Here is a 19426-nt window from a genome sequence, read left to right on the forward strand (position 1 = left end):
GCAGAGAGAGAGAGAGGAGGAAGCAGGCTCCCCACTGAGCAGAGAGCCCAATGCAGGGCTCAATCCCAGGACCCTGGGATCATGACCTGAGCCGAAGGCAGAGGCTTTAACCCACTGAGCCACCCAGGAACTCCCAAATAATTTCTCAAATACAATTTTGGATACAGAGAAAACCAAGTACAGACAGAGATAAGATAATTTGAACAAGAATCAGCAAAACCCACAGAAAATAGAAACAGAATTACACGGTCTCCAGCTATTGGCACTGAACAGACTTTAAAATAATTAGCTTACTGTGTTCCAGGAAATAAAATACAGGATTGAAAATTTCAGCAGAGAACTAGAAATATTTCTTAAAAGACATAGTGGAACTTTGAAAGAATCAATAAAATTCTTAAACTGAAAATACAGTAACTGAAATGAACAACACCACGGATTTCTTTTTACCAGATTAGACCTTGCTGAAGAGAGAAATAAAGAACTTTAAAAAATCAGAAGATATCCAGAATGACACAGAAAGAGGGAAAAGTCTAGAAAATATAGAAAACGTAGAAGAGATATGGAAAAGACTGTCCCACATCCTGTACAGCGCCCATTTAGCTGGACACTTAGAAATTGCACACAGGTGAAGCAAAAGCAGTATCAGAAGAGAAAACAGGTGAAATTTTCCCAAAACCAATGTAAGACATTGATCACAGACTGCAAATAAAATTAAATAGATTTGGCAGGGAAGAGAGAGAGAAAGAATTACTTTTTTAAAAGTCAAAAATGACTCCAAGATTCCTAGCTCCCGCAAAGAGTGATGTGATTAGCTGAGAAAAGAAACAGAGACAGAAGAAGAGGTGTGTTGGGGTCAGAAGGAGGCAGGGTGAAAGAGAAACAGTACATTCTACTTCTTACCTGTTGAACTTAACATCCACACAGGAATAACAAATGTGTCTTGATTTCTTGAATAATTTTTTTAGTCATATTTAGGAGTCTTCCAAGACTTGCATTCTTTACAAAAAGTCAAACCTTTCTTGTTTCAAGAATCCAACACTTCAGGCTTTCCCATCCCTTCTGCTGAATTTATGGTGTGTTTCCTGTGTTGACCTACAAATGGATATTTGCAGCAAAATATACGTGGACTGACAACTGCATCTGTCTGGTGTTCGAATGTAATTATCTGTGCGATGCAATCTTTGCAGAACCCATCACAACAAAATAATGTGTTTTCATTTTCAACACAATGATCCAGGGTTCCATTCTTTTTTCTTTCTTTAATATTAGAAGGGCAAGTTACAGGCACCTTAAATGCTTTCATTTCTCAAAATGTGGGATTTCTGCATATGACATTGACTCTAAATGATGGAGCAAATACAGCTTTGTATTGCAATCTTCAATATTACCTCAGGGATTATCATGAGTTTTTAAAAAGTTATTTGGCTTTCTTAACAGAAGAAAAAATAAAACACTAGCTACCGTAAATTTCTCTCTCTTTTTTTTAACTTAGAAAACAGCACAACCTTCACAACAAATTCTATGGCTGATGGATGAAAAGTATATAGCATGCTTTCTTTTCAACTGAAAAGTTCCCAGAAAGGTTGCAGGATGATAATGATGATAATAGTTAATATTTATTGAGCACTTTCTACATGCCAGGAACTGTTGTATGGGACTTACATGCATTCATTCATTAAAGAGATTTAAAGATATAAGATAACACAAATTATATACCAATGACATACAGGATATTATTTACTAGAGAGTCAGGCAATTCTTTCTTTCTCTCAAAATCACCCTTTTGCAACTCTGCTGATTCAACTAGCAACAAGAAATGTATATGGTAGAACTTACAAAAAACACTTTATAATAAACTACAAGTAAATCTATAATTTTTCTTTGACATTATATTTTTCTTCTGAAAGTAGAAACAAAATTTTCAAAACCAATGAACAAGAAAACAATTTTATTTTCAAACAGTACCTTACATGCCAACTTTAAATTTTAAAATAACATTAGATTTTAAAATATATCCAGAGAGTATCCATGTATTGCCTTATGTGATCAAAGATGAATTTTTCAAGATTAGCTATGGGTCTAGTTGTTACAGGTGCTTTCATTCATGCTTTCATTTCATTTCCCTATATAATTACTACTATGTTATTTTGGTTTTTCTCAGTAACATTCCAAATACAATCATTAGGAATACTTCAACCATAGTTGTGCATAGTTTAATCAAACTTCCAAATACCACTAGCAGAAATGGCTAAAGATACACATTTTTTTAAAACAGAAGACTCTTCCAAGAGAATTTTACCTAATAAAACACATGAACCTACTTCTTAAATTACTGAATGTCTTAAAGATGTATCAGTAATTTGGGGCATTATTTATTTAACTAAATTCTTGATGCCGTGAAGGGTCAAAATTTAGCCAACCCCTTGCTTACTTCCTCTCAGCCATTCTGGACATCAGATTCCTGAAAATACAGCTATCTTATTTAGCTTTTTTTCCTTTTCTTTCTTTCTTTTTTTTTTTCTTTTCTTTCTCCTTTCTTTTCTTTGTTATGTTTTAACCTCTCTCCAAACTCAGGATCTTTGAATCCAGCCCCTCATACAATGGCAATGCTTTCACACCAAACCAGATGTTTCCCATCCCCCATGTCTGCCAAAATAGGGAATTATTCCCAAGACAACCCTGTCAAGTTTCAGTTTTCATTATTTAAAAAAAAAAAAAAAAAAAGTCTTCTCTACACTGAGGTGAAAACTTCTTCCCCAAAACTGCCACCTATTTTAGATCCCACCAATCTCGGCCCTGGCCCTTGGGCAAATCAATATCTTGTTGCTTTAGTTTCTTTAGCTGTAAAATGAAGGCAAGAAATATGTCATAGCAGTGTGGGAATTAAATGAGAATGTTTATAAAGCACCTGGCACAATGCAGGGCCTCCATGAGCTGTGGCCTTTATTGGGAATAGGAAACCCTCTTCTGCATGGCTGCCCTCAGAAATGTAGAGACAGCTACTGCTTTCTTTGCTCCAGGCCAAATATTCTCAGTTCCTTTGGTTTTTCTTTGAACAGCATGGTACTGTCTCCCTTTTTCTTCTAGTCATTCCTTCCTGAATCAGTTCAATACTTTGAGAACTGAACTTTGAACTGAACATTCAGAACATTTCTTTGAGAAGAGACAACTGCCACACCAAAAAATTATATATTTATCCCCACTTTTCAACTGAGAGTGAGCTCCATACCCTAACATCTCATTGCAAGATGTTTTCCTTTCTTTCTCTATTGCTGATTAGATTTCTTCTCCTCCCCCCTCCTACCTCCAGTATCACCATATTTGACCCTCTAGCAAGCCGGGCTATGGGGAAGGCAATAGGTATGGATACTTTCTGACTCTATGTAAGGAGAAGATGGAAGTACCCCTCAGACTTTAGGCTGAATCTGAGAAGTTTCCCTCTTCATTCTGGTAGGATGTCAGCTCTTCTTCATCAAGGGTCACTCCCCTCTGTCCTCTCCATTTCTTCTGGACTTCAGAATTCTGGGTGGTGGCACCATAAGACATCTTCTTTTGGGGACTTGCAAAACTCTCATGGTTGATTTCTGTCTCCTCGGCTAATTCATCTTGGTCAATGATCCCACACTTCTCCTCAGAGAGATTCTCAGGGTCAGCCCACTCCTGTTTCTCCCCCGAAGCAAAGACTCCATAGAAGATCACACCACTGTAGTGCACCAGAGCAGCTATAAGAAACACATTCTGCCATTCCTCACGGGTCTAGACAAGGAAATATAGTAACAATTAATGTGTTTTAACCAAAAATAGAGATTAACAGTTTGTTCTAGAAGCTCCCACGGGGACAAAATCTCCTGCCCACACGCAACTGCAATGCTGTGCTTCTAGGGAAGGTGTGTGGCAGAAGCCAGCCCAGGAGCCAAACAGAATTTGTGTGTTTAAAAAATGAAAATTAACACAACAGTGAATACAGAAATTAGAGACGACCATGAATGTGCATTTTTTAATTTAGACAACTATGGGGGAGACTGGGTGGCTCAGTAGGTTAGGCATCTGCCTTTGGCTTAGGTCATGATCCCAGGGTCCTAGGATTGAGTCTCTTGTTGGGCTCCCTGCCCAGCAGGGAGCCTGCTTCTCCTACTCCTCCCCCCCGCTCGTGATCTCTCTCTCTCTCTCTCTCATGCTCTCTCTTCTTCTCAAATAAATAAATAAAACCTTTTTAAAAGATAAAAATAAAATAAATAATATATAAAAATACATGCAGCACCATTTCATAGGTCTTTTAAATATACAAATGGGGTTTCGATTCATATGGTAGGTGACATTAAACTTGCTTTAGGAACCCACCATTTTAAATATCAGAGGTCTCCCTCTTGCTTGCTGTTGGATACATAACAATATTTGAATTATGAAATTGCACACTCTTGACTGTCAAAATCTTACTTTAATCATATTATCTGCGTAAGAGACAGTAAATCAAAAAATAATGGGAATTTGTGTTTAAAGTTAGGTGAAGTCATTATCTGAGATTTAGTGGTCAAGTTACCCATCTCATGAACAGAGAGGGAAAACATAGAACTTCTGCCTATAAAACCCGCAAATCCCACCTTCCTTTTCTATTAAAGAAGAAGGAGAAGAAGAAGGAGGAGGAGGAGGAGGAGAAGAAAAGTTAACCTACATTTTTTTCTCCAAGAAGCTGACTTTCTAAAATCATATTAGTAATAGGCAATCTAACTAAGAAAAGTCAGGTAAAAACTCCATAGAATCAGAAAATTTTTATTTGTGCAAAGCAGCATCCTAAAACCTTTTCAGTGACAGGGATTAAGAAATCATGTGGCCTCTGGTTGAACTCTGGATAGATCTGGGATCTTCCTCTACTACCCACCCTCCTCTAAATACACAAAGGTTCAGTTATGACTGAGTGCCCCACCCTTGAAGGTTCTTAGATAAGGCCATTAATGTATTGTTCATTTTCTTCATAATAAGGAAGTATAACAACAGTAATATCTTTACACTGGAACATGCTAAGTAATAGATGGGAACAGGCTATAAAGTTTAATTACTTAGAATTATAAAACAGTCTTGGGTCAATTATTTATCCTGAGTTGATCACCTCAGTTCCTTCTTTGTGTCTCTAAATAATCCCTATGATGTTCATTTCTCTCCCCGACCCCCCGCAACACACACCCCTTGAGGAAATGTGGAATCAAACCTCAATCAGCCCTCTTGCCATCAATAAACAATAATTTAAAAAAAAAAAAAAAGGAGGAGGAAAAAAGTTCAAATGACTCAGCCAAGGTCAAAGACATACACATTTACAGGCTGAGGTAAGGCCTTGAGATCTCAAGTTTGCACAGTAGTTCAGTCCTCTGATACTGCAACCCAGAGTCAAAGGAGACCATTACCTTGTGCTTGGTCATTGCACCAACAATGAGGGGACAGACCATTCCAGAGAGGGTCCCCACTCCATTTGAGATCCCCATGAGAATGCTGGCATAGCGGGGGGCAATGTCCAGGTGGTTGACGTTAAAACCTATAGTGAAGCCAAAATCTCAAAATCAGAGTCAAGAACATTTTGGTAACAACACAGCTTTTCCTAACTCTCACCAATCTATTTGGTTTCCTCGACCATATGACTAATGAACACCTCTCCCGAGACAGCTGGGTTGAGAAGTGTCAGGCGTGCCTGCACATAGCAGAAAAATGAACTGTGATTGACCAGCAATGGCTTCCATGGGTTCTCCATGGATAGAATTGTGACACCTGCGCTCCTAGGTGGAACTCCAAAATAACAGTGTTTTTGGACAATACTGAAAAAATCGAAAGGATCACATTTACTCAGAGTAAACAATCACACTGATTGTTTACAGTATGATTAGAACCAAACCTGGCCTTATAAAACCCTCCCTCCTAGTCCTTAACTCACTCCCGAAAGGCCACGGAGGTGAGCCTGTCTTGGGGGCCACATGGCACAATGGAAAAGGTCCTTTTTTGATAACAAATATTTGCACAAACATTGGCAGAATCCTCTGTAACTTGCAAAAGACTTTCACATACATGCTTGATTTGGAGTTTGTAAATCTGGATTTGAATCTTGTTTCCACCACTTACGTAAGTTTTAGGGCTTTGTTTTCTCCTCTCTAATATGAGGGTAAAATGATTACTTAACTCCTAAAGATGTTGTGAGATGAGCCTCAGGAAATATGTATGTAAGAGCCCTTGGCAAGCAGCTAAGCTCTGCTAACTAGTGCTGCAACCACCAGGAAGACACCACCCGCTGCAGCTTCTGGGCTGAGCATCTCCCTCTCTTTGAGGTCTTCTATGGGATGATTATGCTCCTGGGAATGGTAAAACAATAAGATGCTAACACCTCACTATTTATCAAGAGAGAGGAATGAATGGGTGGCTTAGTCGGTTAAGCACCTGCCTTGAGCTCAGAATCCCAGGGTCCTGGGATAGAGCCCAAACTCCCTGCTCAGTGGGGAGCCTGCTTCTCCCTCTCCCTCTGCCACTCCCTCTGCTCATGCTCTCTCTTTCAAATAGATAAATAAAATCTTTAAAAAATAAAAAATGAATGAATGGAATGAAGGGGGAAGAGCAAAGGCAGGGGAAGGGGCTAGGCTCCGAAGGAGGAGGCCACCTGCCCTCGGAACCAGTTCTACTAGTATTGCCCAGGTGAGCATACTAGAGTCAGAAAGACCCGCCTCTTGCAGATTGAGAGGCAAACGTGGACAAAGGATTTAAACATTCTGAACCTCTGTTTCTTCCTCTATCAGCTGGCATAATGATTCTGATAAAATTGTGAGAATTAACTTAAATAATGTATGCTAAGGACATGGTACATAGAAGTGAAAACCAACATGAACGTTCTTTATGGCTGGTTATCCATCTGTCTTGTTTACCACTATCTTACCTGAACTGGCAAAGTGTCTGGTACATAGTATGCACTTGATAAATAACTAATTATGCATTTGAGCCATTGAAATTACAGCAAGGGATTGTAGGTTTTGCTTATTCATGTTTTCGTTTTTCTTTGCCTTGCTTTTTTATTCTCTATTCTGTGCAAAGAACCTGAAAATAGGATATAAAAAAAAATTTTTTTTTTGCCCTAATCTGGCACATTGGTTGTTTTTCCCTACCTCCAATTCAGGGATAATTTTGAGAAAACCTTTTTTGTAATAAATATACCTTCTCTTTCAGATCAAAGTGGCAGACAATCAGAATATAAAACAGCTACAAGATTAATTAATCTTACTGTTGATTTGAAAGCGATAAACACTTTATTAGAAAAGAACCCAGAGATAAGAAGCAATTAGTATGATCGTTGAGTATTATATTCTAATACAAAGCCTAGGCATCTGTGTTCAGCTAAAGATAATGTGAGAAAAGCCATTTAGATTTCTAGCTGCACAACTCTGGTGTTTAGGAGAAAAAAATCCTTGAGAAACTGAGATACTGTCGTGGATACAAAAAAAATGTACACAAGCTAGGAGCGTCTGTCTTCTCTACATAGGACATTTCTCAAAATAAGGATCACCCATCCCTGTATCTTCCTAATCCCACCTGTGTCAGCTCTCTTGTTGATAATCAGTTCCTGAATGGTACCTTCATCCCTGGCATCCCTATGAACTCCTTCTAAAGTGGGTAGATAGAAGATGTTGAGGAATCATTGCTCCCAGGGCCCTTGTCCCTCCCACAGTGTCACTGCTGGGTCAGGTAAACCATTTTTCCAATCCCAGCTGTTCAATTTACATGGGTAAGTTAAGTCACCTTTCTAAACTCTAGTGTCCTCACTAGTAAAATGAATATAGCAATATCCTTCTCACTGGGTTGCCAAAAAAAAGAAAGAAAGAAAGAAAGAAAAAGAAAGAAAGAAAGAAAGAAAGAAAAAAGAAAAGAAAGAAAGAAAGAAAAGAAAAGAAAGAAAGGGAAAAAAAGGCAGGTGCTGTTTTTTGGTATATTGGGTTTGTCTCCTTCTGATCATGGTGTAATTGCCAATCCAGGAACAATGTGAGGCTAAATATTTCATTATCTCTGGACACAGGATATGAATCCCTTTTGCATCATGGAGCTATCAGAGAAAGGTGTTCCACATCTACTGGAAACAAGTCATGATGGCTTTATCTTTGCTACTCAAAGTATAGACCATAGATCAGCAGCATCAGCCGTGCTGGGGAGCTTGTTGGAAATGCTGAATCTCGGACTGAATCAGAATCTGCATTTGGCAAGATCCTGGGGTGGTCTGCATGTGCATCAAAGTTTGAGAAGTCCTGGGCTAAAGTTAATGAATAATGACTCAACAACACAATTCACAATAGTGAATACTTGTTAATTTTGTTGTGTATCTGGCACTGGACTAAGGGTTTCAAATGCTTTATTTCTACCAGAATGTAAACTTTATGAGGATGTCATGTGATTTTTTTTTCTGCTATACTCTCCTTCCTGCTGCCAACAGCACCTGGCTCATAGGAAATGTAAGTGAATGCATGAATTATCTCAAGTTCATGGCCATCTCCCAACAACCCCGGTGAGGTTGCCATTATACTTCTCCAATTTCTAGGTGAGGAAACCAGGGCTTGAGAATTTAAATAACCTAGCATTTTTTCTTTTATAAATAGCAAATAGTAAAGAGAGGCCTCAAAATCAGGTCTATGCACCTCCAAACCCAATTTCTTAGCTGCATGCTACTTTTAAAATAGACCCCCCCCCCCATTTCACTGTCCAACAGCTCTATTTATTTTGAAAAGATCAAGGCTTTATTTTAGGATGGTTTAAAAAACTATCAGAGGTTCCATATTTTTCTGTTCCGGGATATTCTTACTCTGATCTTTCAGGCAGCCTAGAACGGCAGAAAGAGCACAGGCTTGGAGCCAGACAGAACTGCACTTTATTTCTTCCTTTGCTACCAACTATATGACAGTAGAAAAAGATCTGATTTTTCTGAGTTTTAGGTACCTCCTCGGTAAACTAGTGATATTACCTACTTTCTTCAAAGTGTTGTGACATACACACAATCTGTGTAAAGTGTCCAGTAGGTAATCACTGTCAGGGTGACAGTCTGGTTTAAAGTAGGAAAACAACTAAATTTTACTTTTTCGTCCAGTTGTGCATAGGGAGCTTCTGAAGCCCAAAGACATGATATAACAGTGCCCTGGCCTCTCACACACCCTAAGTAGACTGGTCTTTACTCCTGTGAAACGTGGAGACTGAGGCCACCTCGGGTAGTGTGAGAATTCCAGAGAGGGCTTTGAACAGTCCCAGGAACAGAGTCTGCGCTTGGTCAAGGTTAGCTCTCACTAGCATCATTATTATTCTTAGTACTTGCTCTCGCCTGTTAGAAAAGTTACTTCCCCTCTCTAGACCTGCATTTCCTTCTTTAGAAACCGAAAGCCATGGAGAAGACAAAATCTAAAGACGTTTTCCACTCTAAAAAAAAATTTAAAAAAAACTGGATTTTATAACATGATGTCAAATGACTACATCACTTGACTTTTGAGCTAATATTAGCCATTCTCTAGTTAGAGATGAAGATCGAAAATTTTACAAGAACTTCTATGAGATGGGGTGACCTGGTCTTGAAGTATGAAGGGACCACTTCATCTGGGGCACGTTCTTGTGCCTCTGCCCATGGCTCAGGGGGGTTATCATTCCCACATGATGAAGCTCTCTATCCCAGAGCCTGTTCCTTGAGAATGGCTTGGCTACTAAAGGGAAGTGATAGAATATTCCTTTTCTCTTCCTTCCTCCCAACACTCACTGAATCTGTAGAAAAGATTCGGAAAATGAAAGGACACCTCACCTGAAATAGCGAAGCCGCTAAATCCTACAGCAAGCACCAGAAAGGAGATGGCCACCCCTTTGGTATGGGAAAAGCCAACCACCAGGAGTAAGGTTGCCTCCATGCCAAAACCTGCAAATGGAAACAGCAGGGAGAAAAAACATATTGTTTCCATGTCAGTCAGCTCAGTTCATGTATTTATCAAATACGAATCTATTCCTAGTTCCACAGACCTAAGTTTTTAGTATCTACATTCTAGCCCATTGCTAGCAATATTACCTGGGTGCTCCATGATTACATGACTATGCTAACATTACCCAGGTGTTCTGTGAGCCTTGCAACCTACACCCTGGTGCACTGTGAATACTGAATGTTTCCAGCATGTTCCAATGATGCCCCTGGGATGGGGAGTATTTATTATCAGTTGCTTCATGGGTAGTTGCCCCTGCCATTTCTAGATACTAAAACTCTCTTATATACTGTCAGTGATCCCCCTTTGATTATATAAGTGATGGCCACTCACAGAAAAATAAAATGACAATACTCTAACATATATTGCCAGAAATGACCAGAAAGCTGTAGTGAATATTTAAACAAACAAACAAACAAACAAACCCAGCACCTCACTTCTTGTAAAGCACAAGGCAAAATTCTTCCCTTTTCAGAAGTTTGCTAAGCTCTCTGCCTGCTGCATAAAAGCTTTGAGATATTTGCACAGAAGTACAGCAGGACAAAAGTACTTTCTGTTCCTTTCATTCTGAATAAGTGAATCTAGTACAATAAAAAAGGATGAGGAAATTATGAAGATGTTCCTTCTCACAAAACACACACACATACACACATCCAAGTTCAGTCAACAGAAAGATGATATAAGTGCCATTTTCAGGTATATGAAGTGTCCTGGGAGGTGGAAGATAATGATGCTTCATTCTGGAGACTGTCTGCTGATTCCAGACATCACCTGACTGTTCTGTAGTCACCTCAAAGGCTACATACTCACATCAAATCTCTGTTCCCCTATTCTTTACTTCTAAACAAAGAACACCACCACCATTTCACCTCCACCATGTTCTCTCTTCCTCCCTAAATAAATCTGTCCACCTGTGCTTAGAACCCAGACTTTAGAGTCAGACAAGCCTGGGCTCAGATTCCACAACAAATCACAAATTATGTGACCCTGGACAAGTCACTCCACTCCTTAGATGCCTCATCCTCCAAAATGGTGCTAATAATACAACGTTGTAGGATGCTGGAAGATTAAATGAAATTGGGTAAATAAGGCATCAAATATAGTACCTATCACATAAGCACAGTCAACCAAAAGTGGGGCAGCTGGCTGACTCGGTCAGTGGAACGTGCCACTCTTGATCCTGGGACTGTGAGTTCAAGCCCCACATTGAGTGTAGAGATTACTCAAAAAAAAATAATAAAATCTTTAAAAGAAAAAAGCCAACAAAAGTCAAAGGCTCAAATCTCAGAATCATCTTGGATACTTCTCATTCTTCCTCAGCTTTCACAGACAAATCTACAGGTGTCAGTCTGACCTCTGCTTTCTCCTCTGCCACTGTCTTGTCCTGATCCCATTACCTCTCACCTGGATAACTTCAACAGCTCCTTTTATGGTCTCCCCATCTCCCCCCTCTTCCGACTCATTCTCCACATCAGTCTCTCTCTCTCTAAACCACAAAGCTAGACCATCAACCCTTTGCCTAAAACTTTCATCAAGAGGGGTGCCTGGGTGGCTCAGTGGGTTAAGCCTCTTGCCTTCGGCTCAGGTCATGATCCCAGGGTCTTGGGATCGAGCCTCCCATAGGGCTCTCTGCTCAGCGGGGAGCCTGCTTCCTCCTCTCTCTCTGCCTGCCTCTCTGCCTACTTGTGATCTCTGTCTGTCAAATAAATAAATAAAATCTTTAAAAAAAAAAAAAACTTTCATCAAGAGTTCCACATGACCACTATAATGCATTATAATAAGCCTTTCCTGCTGATCCTTCTGCCAGCCCTCACCTCTCTGACCCTAGGCCATATAAAACCCTCCTTGTAGTCAAGCAGATCCATGAGCCATTTCCCACTCACAAAATTTGTTTCATGCCCCTAATGTCTTTTCACAGGCTCTTCCTTTGCCCAGGATACTCTTCTCCTACCACTTACTTCTCTTTTTCTGGAGAAAACTTACTATCCTTTAAAGTCCAATTCAAACATTGCCTCTTCTAGGAAGTTTCCCCAGCAACCCTGCCCTTCCCCTGCCCCCACCAGTGAAGCTGACATCTCTTTCTTCTTACTAACTTTACAGAACTTTTCGTCATTGCTTTGTAATTTTTCATTTGTGTTTCTGCCTCCCCCACACACATACCAAATGTATAACACAGAGCCTGGTTAGCATGTAGTATCACTCAGTAAGTAATATTTAACAAATTAATGCAAAGGGGGGGAAAATGGGACCCAGAGTCAAGACAGTTAGGTTGAAATACAAGCCCAAACGCTTTTTGTAGACCTTGGTAAATTGCTTACCTTCTGAGCTCATTTTCTTAAAACTATCAAAGAAACAAGGCAAGCATTGGTAATTGTTATAGATGGTCACTTAAAAAGAATCCGATGATGGAGCTCCTGGGTGGCTCAGTCAGTTAACTCTCTGGCTCTTGATTTCAGCTCAAGTCATGATCTCACGGTCATGAGATGAAGCCCTGCATTGGGCTCCATGCTGGGTGTGGAGCCTGCTTAAGATTCTGTCTCTCCTCTCTTAATCTCACAAAACAAACTGAGGTTTGCTGGGGGGAGGAGGGGAGGGAGAGGGTGGTTGTGTTATGGACATTGGGGACGGTATGTGCTATGGTGAGTGCTGTGAAGTGTGTAAACCTGATGATTCACAGACCTGTACCCCTGGGGCTAATAATACATTATGTGTTAATAAAAATTTTTTAAAAATTTTTTTAAAAGATTCTATCTTTCCTTCTGCCTCTGCCTTTCCCCCTGCTTTCACACCCAATAAACAAATAAAATCTTTTAAAAAGATTCACATGAAATGGAAACAGCAGTGTTTCTCAAGTGTGGGGTTTATACCACTGTTACTTGTTATCAATTTTGTTTCAACGTTTTAAATTAAATATAAGGGACAATTGCTAGTGTTTTATACACTAACTATATGTGCTTTAGAAGTGCCCTGTCTTAAATAAGAAGGCATCTGGCTGAAACGTCTTTAATTTTAACAATCTAGACAAAAGTTGTACCAAAAAATTAATTCCTCCAAACAATTAGAATGGAGACATTTTGTGAAGAAGAAAACTTATGAATGAAACATTGGTTCATCTATAAGGGAAGAAAAATGATCTTTGCCAAATAGTTAGTAGATTTCCAAAAAGAGGGAAAAAAAATTTATGAGCTTAAATGTTCCTAGTGAAAAAAAATGCTATAGATAGGACTATATATTCAGGAGCTTGAGGATAAAACTTGAACTTCAGAAGTGAACAAGAGACCTTGAAAGTGAACCTATCAGAGCTGACAAGAGAAACAGAATTAGGATTTAAAGGTCAGAGAAAAATGTTCATTTCATATTAAACAATCTAAAAGTTCACACAGGCAACCAATTCAGCCAGACTAGAATTTTTTACCTCAGTCACGCTTTACATGTACTATAGAGGGAAGTACAAGGATTTGACATCTGTTTTTGAGGATCTTGGAAATGTGCCCTGATTGAGAATGAAGTAGAGCAGAGCTTCATGTCTTAGGTGATCTGTTTGCTTTAAGTGATTCTAGCAGCAAACATCCCTTGTCTATGGAAAGAAAAAAAGGTGACAGACTCTAGGAAAGGTGTGATAGAGGATGAGAAATGTCCTCTGTATTTCCTCTTTGAGAACATGAAACCAACTAAATTCTCTAGAAGATCATGCGAATGCTTCCTTATGTCCAAATCAATCTGGCTTCCTCAGTGATGGCACAAAGCTCTCTCTTCATGTATTTATCTCTAGTCTAGCATCTTTGCATATAAGCAAAAGAAGACAACAATCTTTTAAAACATACAATGTAGAACTCACTACATTGCTATTTCAAAATATCAAATGACATGAAAAGACATGTGAGGAGGTTTGGGTTGGTTTTTGTTGTTGCTGTTTTGTTTGTTTGTTAAAGATGGGAGAGAAGCTAGGGAGATTCTATGTTTGCATTCTAGTTTCCAGAACAAAAAAAAGGTTTATTTTCAACAGTCATTTCATTAGCTCTTTAAAATCTTTGATAATTCTCACCACCACCACCACCACCCAACACTGACACTGTCGATTATGGCAGAACAATGGCTGAAGTGACTGGGGTAAAATTAAACACGAACAAGACCGTCCTATACAATATGTTCAGAGTCTTCAAGGCGTGTGGCTTGAGAAACAGTTGTGCAAGTGGGGTTGAAATCCAGAATTTTTCTTCAAGTTCCAGGTTAAGAGGTTACATATTTTTGGCCATCAAAGATACATTTGAATAGCAGATAGTTGTCAAATGTCTCCTTAGACAAAGTTCTGTTTTGTCAGTGTTTTAAACACAGGAGAGGAAAAAGGCACTAACATATGCTGACAACCTTCTATAGGTTGGACCCATGCTAGGTGCATTTGTACCTTGTCCCATTTCACATTTGTAACAATCACTGGAAGTAAATACTATTATTCAGATTTTAAAGAAGAAAGTTGGGCTCAGAGACTTTAGAAACCCATCCCACTCTATCTCCATTGATACCACTTTAGTTAAAGACATCATCTTCTCTCGACACAATAATTGAAATGGCCTCCTCACTGGTCTCCCTTCTTTCACTCTTATGTTCTATGTTCTTGTCTTCAGATTTGAAAACATAAATCAGATCATATCATTTTTTCTGTTTTAAACCTTCTATTTGCTTCCTAGGTCATTTCAAAAATGACCTAGGAAAAAAAATCCAAGCTCTATGCATATCTCAAAGCCTCCCAAGATCTGGCCCCAGTTGAGCAGTCCCATCTCTTGTCACCCTCCATCTCACTCTTAAGCTCCAGCCATTCTGACTTTCCTTCCTTCTGCTCTCTGGCATGCCACATTCATGCCTTGGGGACATAGTTCATGCTGTTCCTTCTACCTAAAACACTCTCCTGCAAGAGCTATAATACAGTAGCTAACATTATGAGTTACCACCCAAGTGTATGCGTCAGAAGGAGCAGTCACTGAAGGTTGATGTCAACTTCACAAGACGGAAGAAGAACCCATGTGGCAGGACATGTGGTGAGGACTAGGGTGAGAGGTGAAGGTGTGCAGAGCTCACAGTAAAGAGCAAGGGAATGAGCAGAGTCAGAGATGGAAAGAGATATCCAGGGCCTTGTGTGGAGGGAGCTTTTCAGCTGGGGCAGAACATGATAACCAGAGGAGAAAATTTTGGCTCCTATATTAGTTTCTGATTGTTGCAGTAACAAACTATCACAAATTTAGTGGCTTAAAACAATAAAAATTTACTACTGTACAGTACTGGAGGTCAGAAGTCCAAAATGGGTCCTAGAGAGCTAGCTTCAGGAGGCTAGCAGAGCGGTGTTCCTTCTGGAGGCTCTAGGGAAAGTCCATTCTTGCTTTTTCTAGCTCTAGAGACTGTCTGCATTCCTTGGCTTTTGGCTGTATCTCTGACGTTTGCCTCTACCATCATATCTCCTCTGAATCTGACCCTCTTGCCTCCTCTTAGAAGGAACCTTGTGATTAAATTGGGCCCACCCAGATAATCCAAGATTATCTCCCCATCTCAAGATCCTTAATTTGATCACATCTGCAAAGTTCCTTCTGTCATGTAGGGAAACATAAGCACACATTCTGGGAATCAGAACTTGAACATTTGGGGGGGGGGGCATCAATCTGTTTACCTCAGCTACCATAAATGCAGTGCCCCAGAGTTTCACCTCTCACCTGCCAGAGAGCAGGTCCACACCTGCCAACCTTCAGTCTCCTGTAAAAAAGTTCACGTCAATGGACACCTGATGCCAACACATTATTCCCAAACTCCCTGGTCAGACTTTATACCTGAAATACTGTGGGACCAGATTATGTCTGCCCTTGTGCAATCTCTGTGTACTCTTCATTTCTAAATGGCCCTGACCCATTTAATCTAGAGTGACTGTCCACCTGTTCCCTCCTTTCCAATGTAGTAGCTCTCGTGACTTTTCACCCATAGATGGCGCTGTTCTCTACTTCCTGCCTGTCCACCCTACCCTCCCCCAGTCCCCAGGAGGAGTAGCAGCAGTGACTGGGACATTGGCATTGAGCTCAGGCAGACCTGGGATCTTGCACAACATCTGCCACTTGAGCAAGTCACTCTTCTTCACTCTAGTTTCCTCACTGTAAACCACAGCATGGTTATAAGGATTAAATAAGATAATGTGTATAAAAGATGTCATTTAGTGTCTCACACAGAAAGCGTCCAATAAATGCTAATTTAAAACACAAAAACAAAAAGAGATAAGGAAAAAGTGGAAGGTTTAAAAAAGGTGAGCAGTCATAAACATGGCAGGGGTTCACGATTACTTTTACCTACCTCTTTTGGAAAATCACCCAGCTTCCTTGTCTTTGCCAAATCAAAACATAAAGCAGGAAGTAAATACAGAAAAGAGGATGGGTGTGTGTGTGTGTGTGTGTGTGTGTATGTGTGTGTGTGTGTGTGTGTGTGTGTACTGCATACACAAGCATAAGCTGAGAGGAAAGAAGACTATTCGGATAAAATATTTGTCTTGTGTGTCTTACCAAAACCTGTATGTGTAGAAAGGGAAAGAGATAAGGGAATAAACTACATAACCTAAGGATTATGTATTTGGGAGGATGTATGGGAAGGACAAATGATAAAGATATGTCACAGGAAATCAGTTCACTTTGGCTTAAGAGTGGACGAAAGAAGCATTTCTGCAGTTGGGGGTATGTACTGATTTACCAGCTAAGTTGTCCTATCTCAGGCTGCACAAGCACAGGCTGGAGGACCAGTTGGCAGGGACTTGATAGGCACTCAAGTATCTGCCGGATGATGGACTTAGGAGCCTTTAAGATCCTTTCTTCCTTCCTTTCTTCTTTTTTTTTTTTTTTAAGGTTTATTTATTTATTTGAGAGAGAGGGGGAGAGAGAACCAGACTCTCCACTGACATGGATCCCAACACGGGGCTTGATCTTACAACCCTGAGATCATGACCTGAGTTGAAATCTAGAGTTGACCTCCCAACCAAATGAGCCACCCCAGGCACCCCAAGATCCTTTCTAATGGGTAGATATAACCTCCAGAATATGCTCTGCAGCTCAGTTTCCTCTCATTCTGTAAAGGCTGCTGAAGCCACCTATGAAGTCCATAGTACCTCCACAGTTCATGATTTTTCTGACAGCCGTTGTGGTCAAAATTTTCCTGCTTCTTAAATAATCAGCCAATTGTCCTCCAATAGGCACAATGATGGTCATAACCATGTGGGGGACTGCTGACAGGAGACCCACCTGGAATAAAAAGAAGAAATGAGCTATTTTTAGCTGCTATGGAGAGTTGCACTTCCCTAATTCTCTGGGTCCCCTCCACTCCTGCCCCGATCGAGTTTAATCATCTAATTACCTGGGATCCAGATGGGTCTGAATTTTGTAATAAATAATGAATGAGTGAATGATTTTAGTACAGACCTGTGTCTCCGACCAGATCGGAAGCTCCTTGAGGACAGACAAGACTCGTATTCATCACAGAGGCCCCAGCACCTCCCATAGTGCCCCCACATGCTAGTCAAACACTTCTGGTAGAGTGAGCACTCACTGATGGCAGCCACTATGACTTGACTATGCTAGCTCCTCCAAGGTCACTTCAGACAGTACCTGGAGCTACGCACACAATGACCTCTCCTAGGCTACTGTTCTCCCCCTTGTACAAAGGAGGTTGCGTCTTTCATGATGATGGTTTATGTTTTACAATCTACCCTTCCTTCCCAAAACACAGACAACCTAATGACAATGGCTGGGGACACTGAAAGAGGTTCTTTGTAAACCATACAAGGCAATGGTTGTTATTGCTATAACTGCCGTTACAGAGAGAGGAGTAGTCAGCTACTCACTGAGTAATTTGGGGGAAAAAAGCCACAAAAACGTCTTACCCTCGAATCTTTTTATCCTTACCTAATATGCAGTTCTTGAATTTAGCTTTGAAACCACTTTGAAATCGAATAGAACATAAGTCCTTAAAAGCAGTTTAATATAGCTCTGATCCTTATGAAGAAGAAATTAATAGCTATATATACCGTGCCCAAAACGTAGAACCTGCCTGACCTCTAAGGTATTAGGTGTCATAGAACTGTTATGAATGCTGATCAGTAATTTAATTATTTTGTCATGCAAAGATTTTCGCAGTCGAAGCAAGGGATTTAAAGTTCAAGAACATTTGAAGCATCTCTGTGTTTACCTTACTTATTGCAAATCCAAAGACCTCTTCGAAGTAAGCAGGCTGACTTATTAACAGCAAATAAAAAGTCCAGCTTCTGCAAAAATTTGCCACAATGATTGCATAAACAGGCAATGATGTGAAAAATCTTTTCCACGGGGTGTTAAATTTCTAGAGAGTAAAAACACCATGAGATTTTTAGTGGCTATATTGATATATTATTTTTCTTAAGAGGACAACACAATCACTAAGAGAAGTAGAAAAGAGACAAGTCTTCATCTTTCCCTCTGTACTTACACTGAGGCTAACCACATTGGCTCCTTCTCCTATACTTGTCTCTATGTAGGTCCTCTCCTCACTGGATATGGTTGGGTGAGCGGCTGGGCACTCATAGGCCTGCAATAGCCAAAATGTGTACCAAATAATCCCAAACATGCCTGCAGTAAAAAACAAAATGTTTAATGATGTGGTTTCCTTGTCCTCCATCTCTAAATATTCCAATTGTCATAATATTCCCAGATGGCATGATGTTCATCTAGAAGAAAGTATGTTGTTGCTTTCCCTACTGCTGACGCTGCTGTCGCTGCTGCCCATTGTTGTTGTTAACTGGTATTTAAAGAAAGATAATATTGTTCTCATTAATAAACCCAACTTTAATATAAGCACTAAAAGAATCCTAAGCAGACAAGTATTCCATTTATATGATAAGCTTGTTTTAATCATCTCTATCTTCCTATAGTAAATTCTTAGCCAACCCCATGATACAGTAAAATACCATCTCTATGAGTCATCCATGGGAACTCATGAAGTCAAATTACTCACCATAAATATAAAAGACAGAGGCCCATCCAATGTACTGAACCAACACCCCAGCCAGAGGCATGGCAATCACTGCCCCCGCATAGGAACCTAGAACAAGAAAACACGGAGGACACTTGACAACTGCTACGTGGGTCCCTTTAATTCATCTAGAGTTCCTCTTGTGGAGAGGAAGATGAATCCACCTGAGCGAGAGCCAGAATGCCTCCGTGCAGAGGGACAAACTCTCCATGTGACTTAAAATAGGGCTTCTGGGAGAGAAAGGTCACCGGATGCCCTTTAACTTTCTCCAGTACCATGGAAGGACAAGACAAAGATTACTCAGGAACAGCAATTTCGAATCACATGAAAAAAAGAGGACAAAAAGATGGGAAAAAAATCTAAGAGAAATTTGAAAAATTCAACCAGGTACAATATTAGGGGTGAAGATAACAAACAAAGGAACAAATGAATCTGCCTTT

At 40.0% G+C, this 19426-nt stretch overlaps 1 protein-coding gene across 2 annotated transcripts in view; it reads right to left on the reverse strand.

The window, feature by feature from the left end:
• Positions 1-3414: 3414 nt before the first annotated feature.
• Positions 3415-19426, reverse strand: part of SLC17A8 (solute carrier family 17 member 8) — a gene marked incomplete at both ends in the record, with an annotated part of 45615 nt that continues 29603 nt past the window's right edge. For both annotated transcript variants that reach the window (XM_080812437.1, XM_080812436.1), the window contains 7 exons: positions 3415-3756; positions 5400-5527; positions 9794-9904; positions 17092-17224; positions 18168-18317; positions 18444-18583; positions 18969-19055. In XM_080812437.1, coding sequence (XP_080668563.1) covers positions 3415-3756; positions 5400-5527; positions 9794-9904; positions 17092-17224; positions 18168-18317; positions 18444-18583; positions 18969-19055 — 1091 coding nt within the window. The remainder of the gene's footprint in view (positions 3757-5399; positions 5528-9793; positions 9905-17091; positions 17225-18167; positions 18318-18443; positions 18584-18968; positions 19056-19426) is intronic.

Source organism: Martes martes (genome assembly GCF_963455335.1).
Source record: "Martes martes genome assembly, chromosome: 8".
In the NCBI taxonomy this organism is placed as follows: domain Eukaryota; kingdom Metazoa; phylum Chordata; class Mammalia; order Carnivora; family Mustelidae; genus Martes; species Martes martes.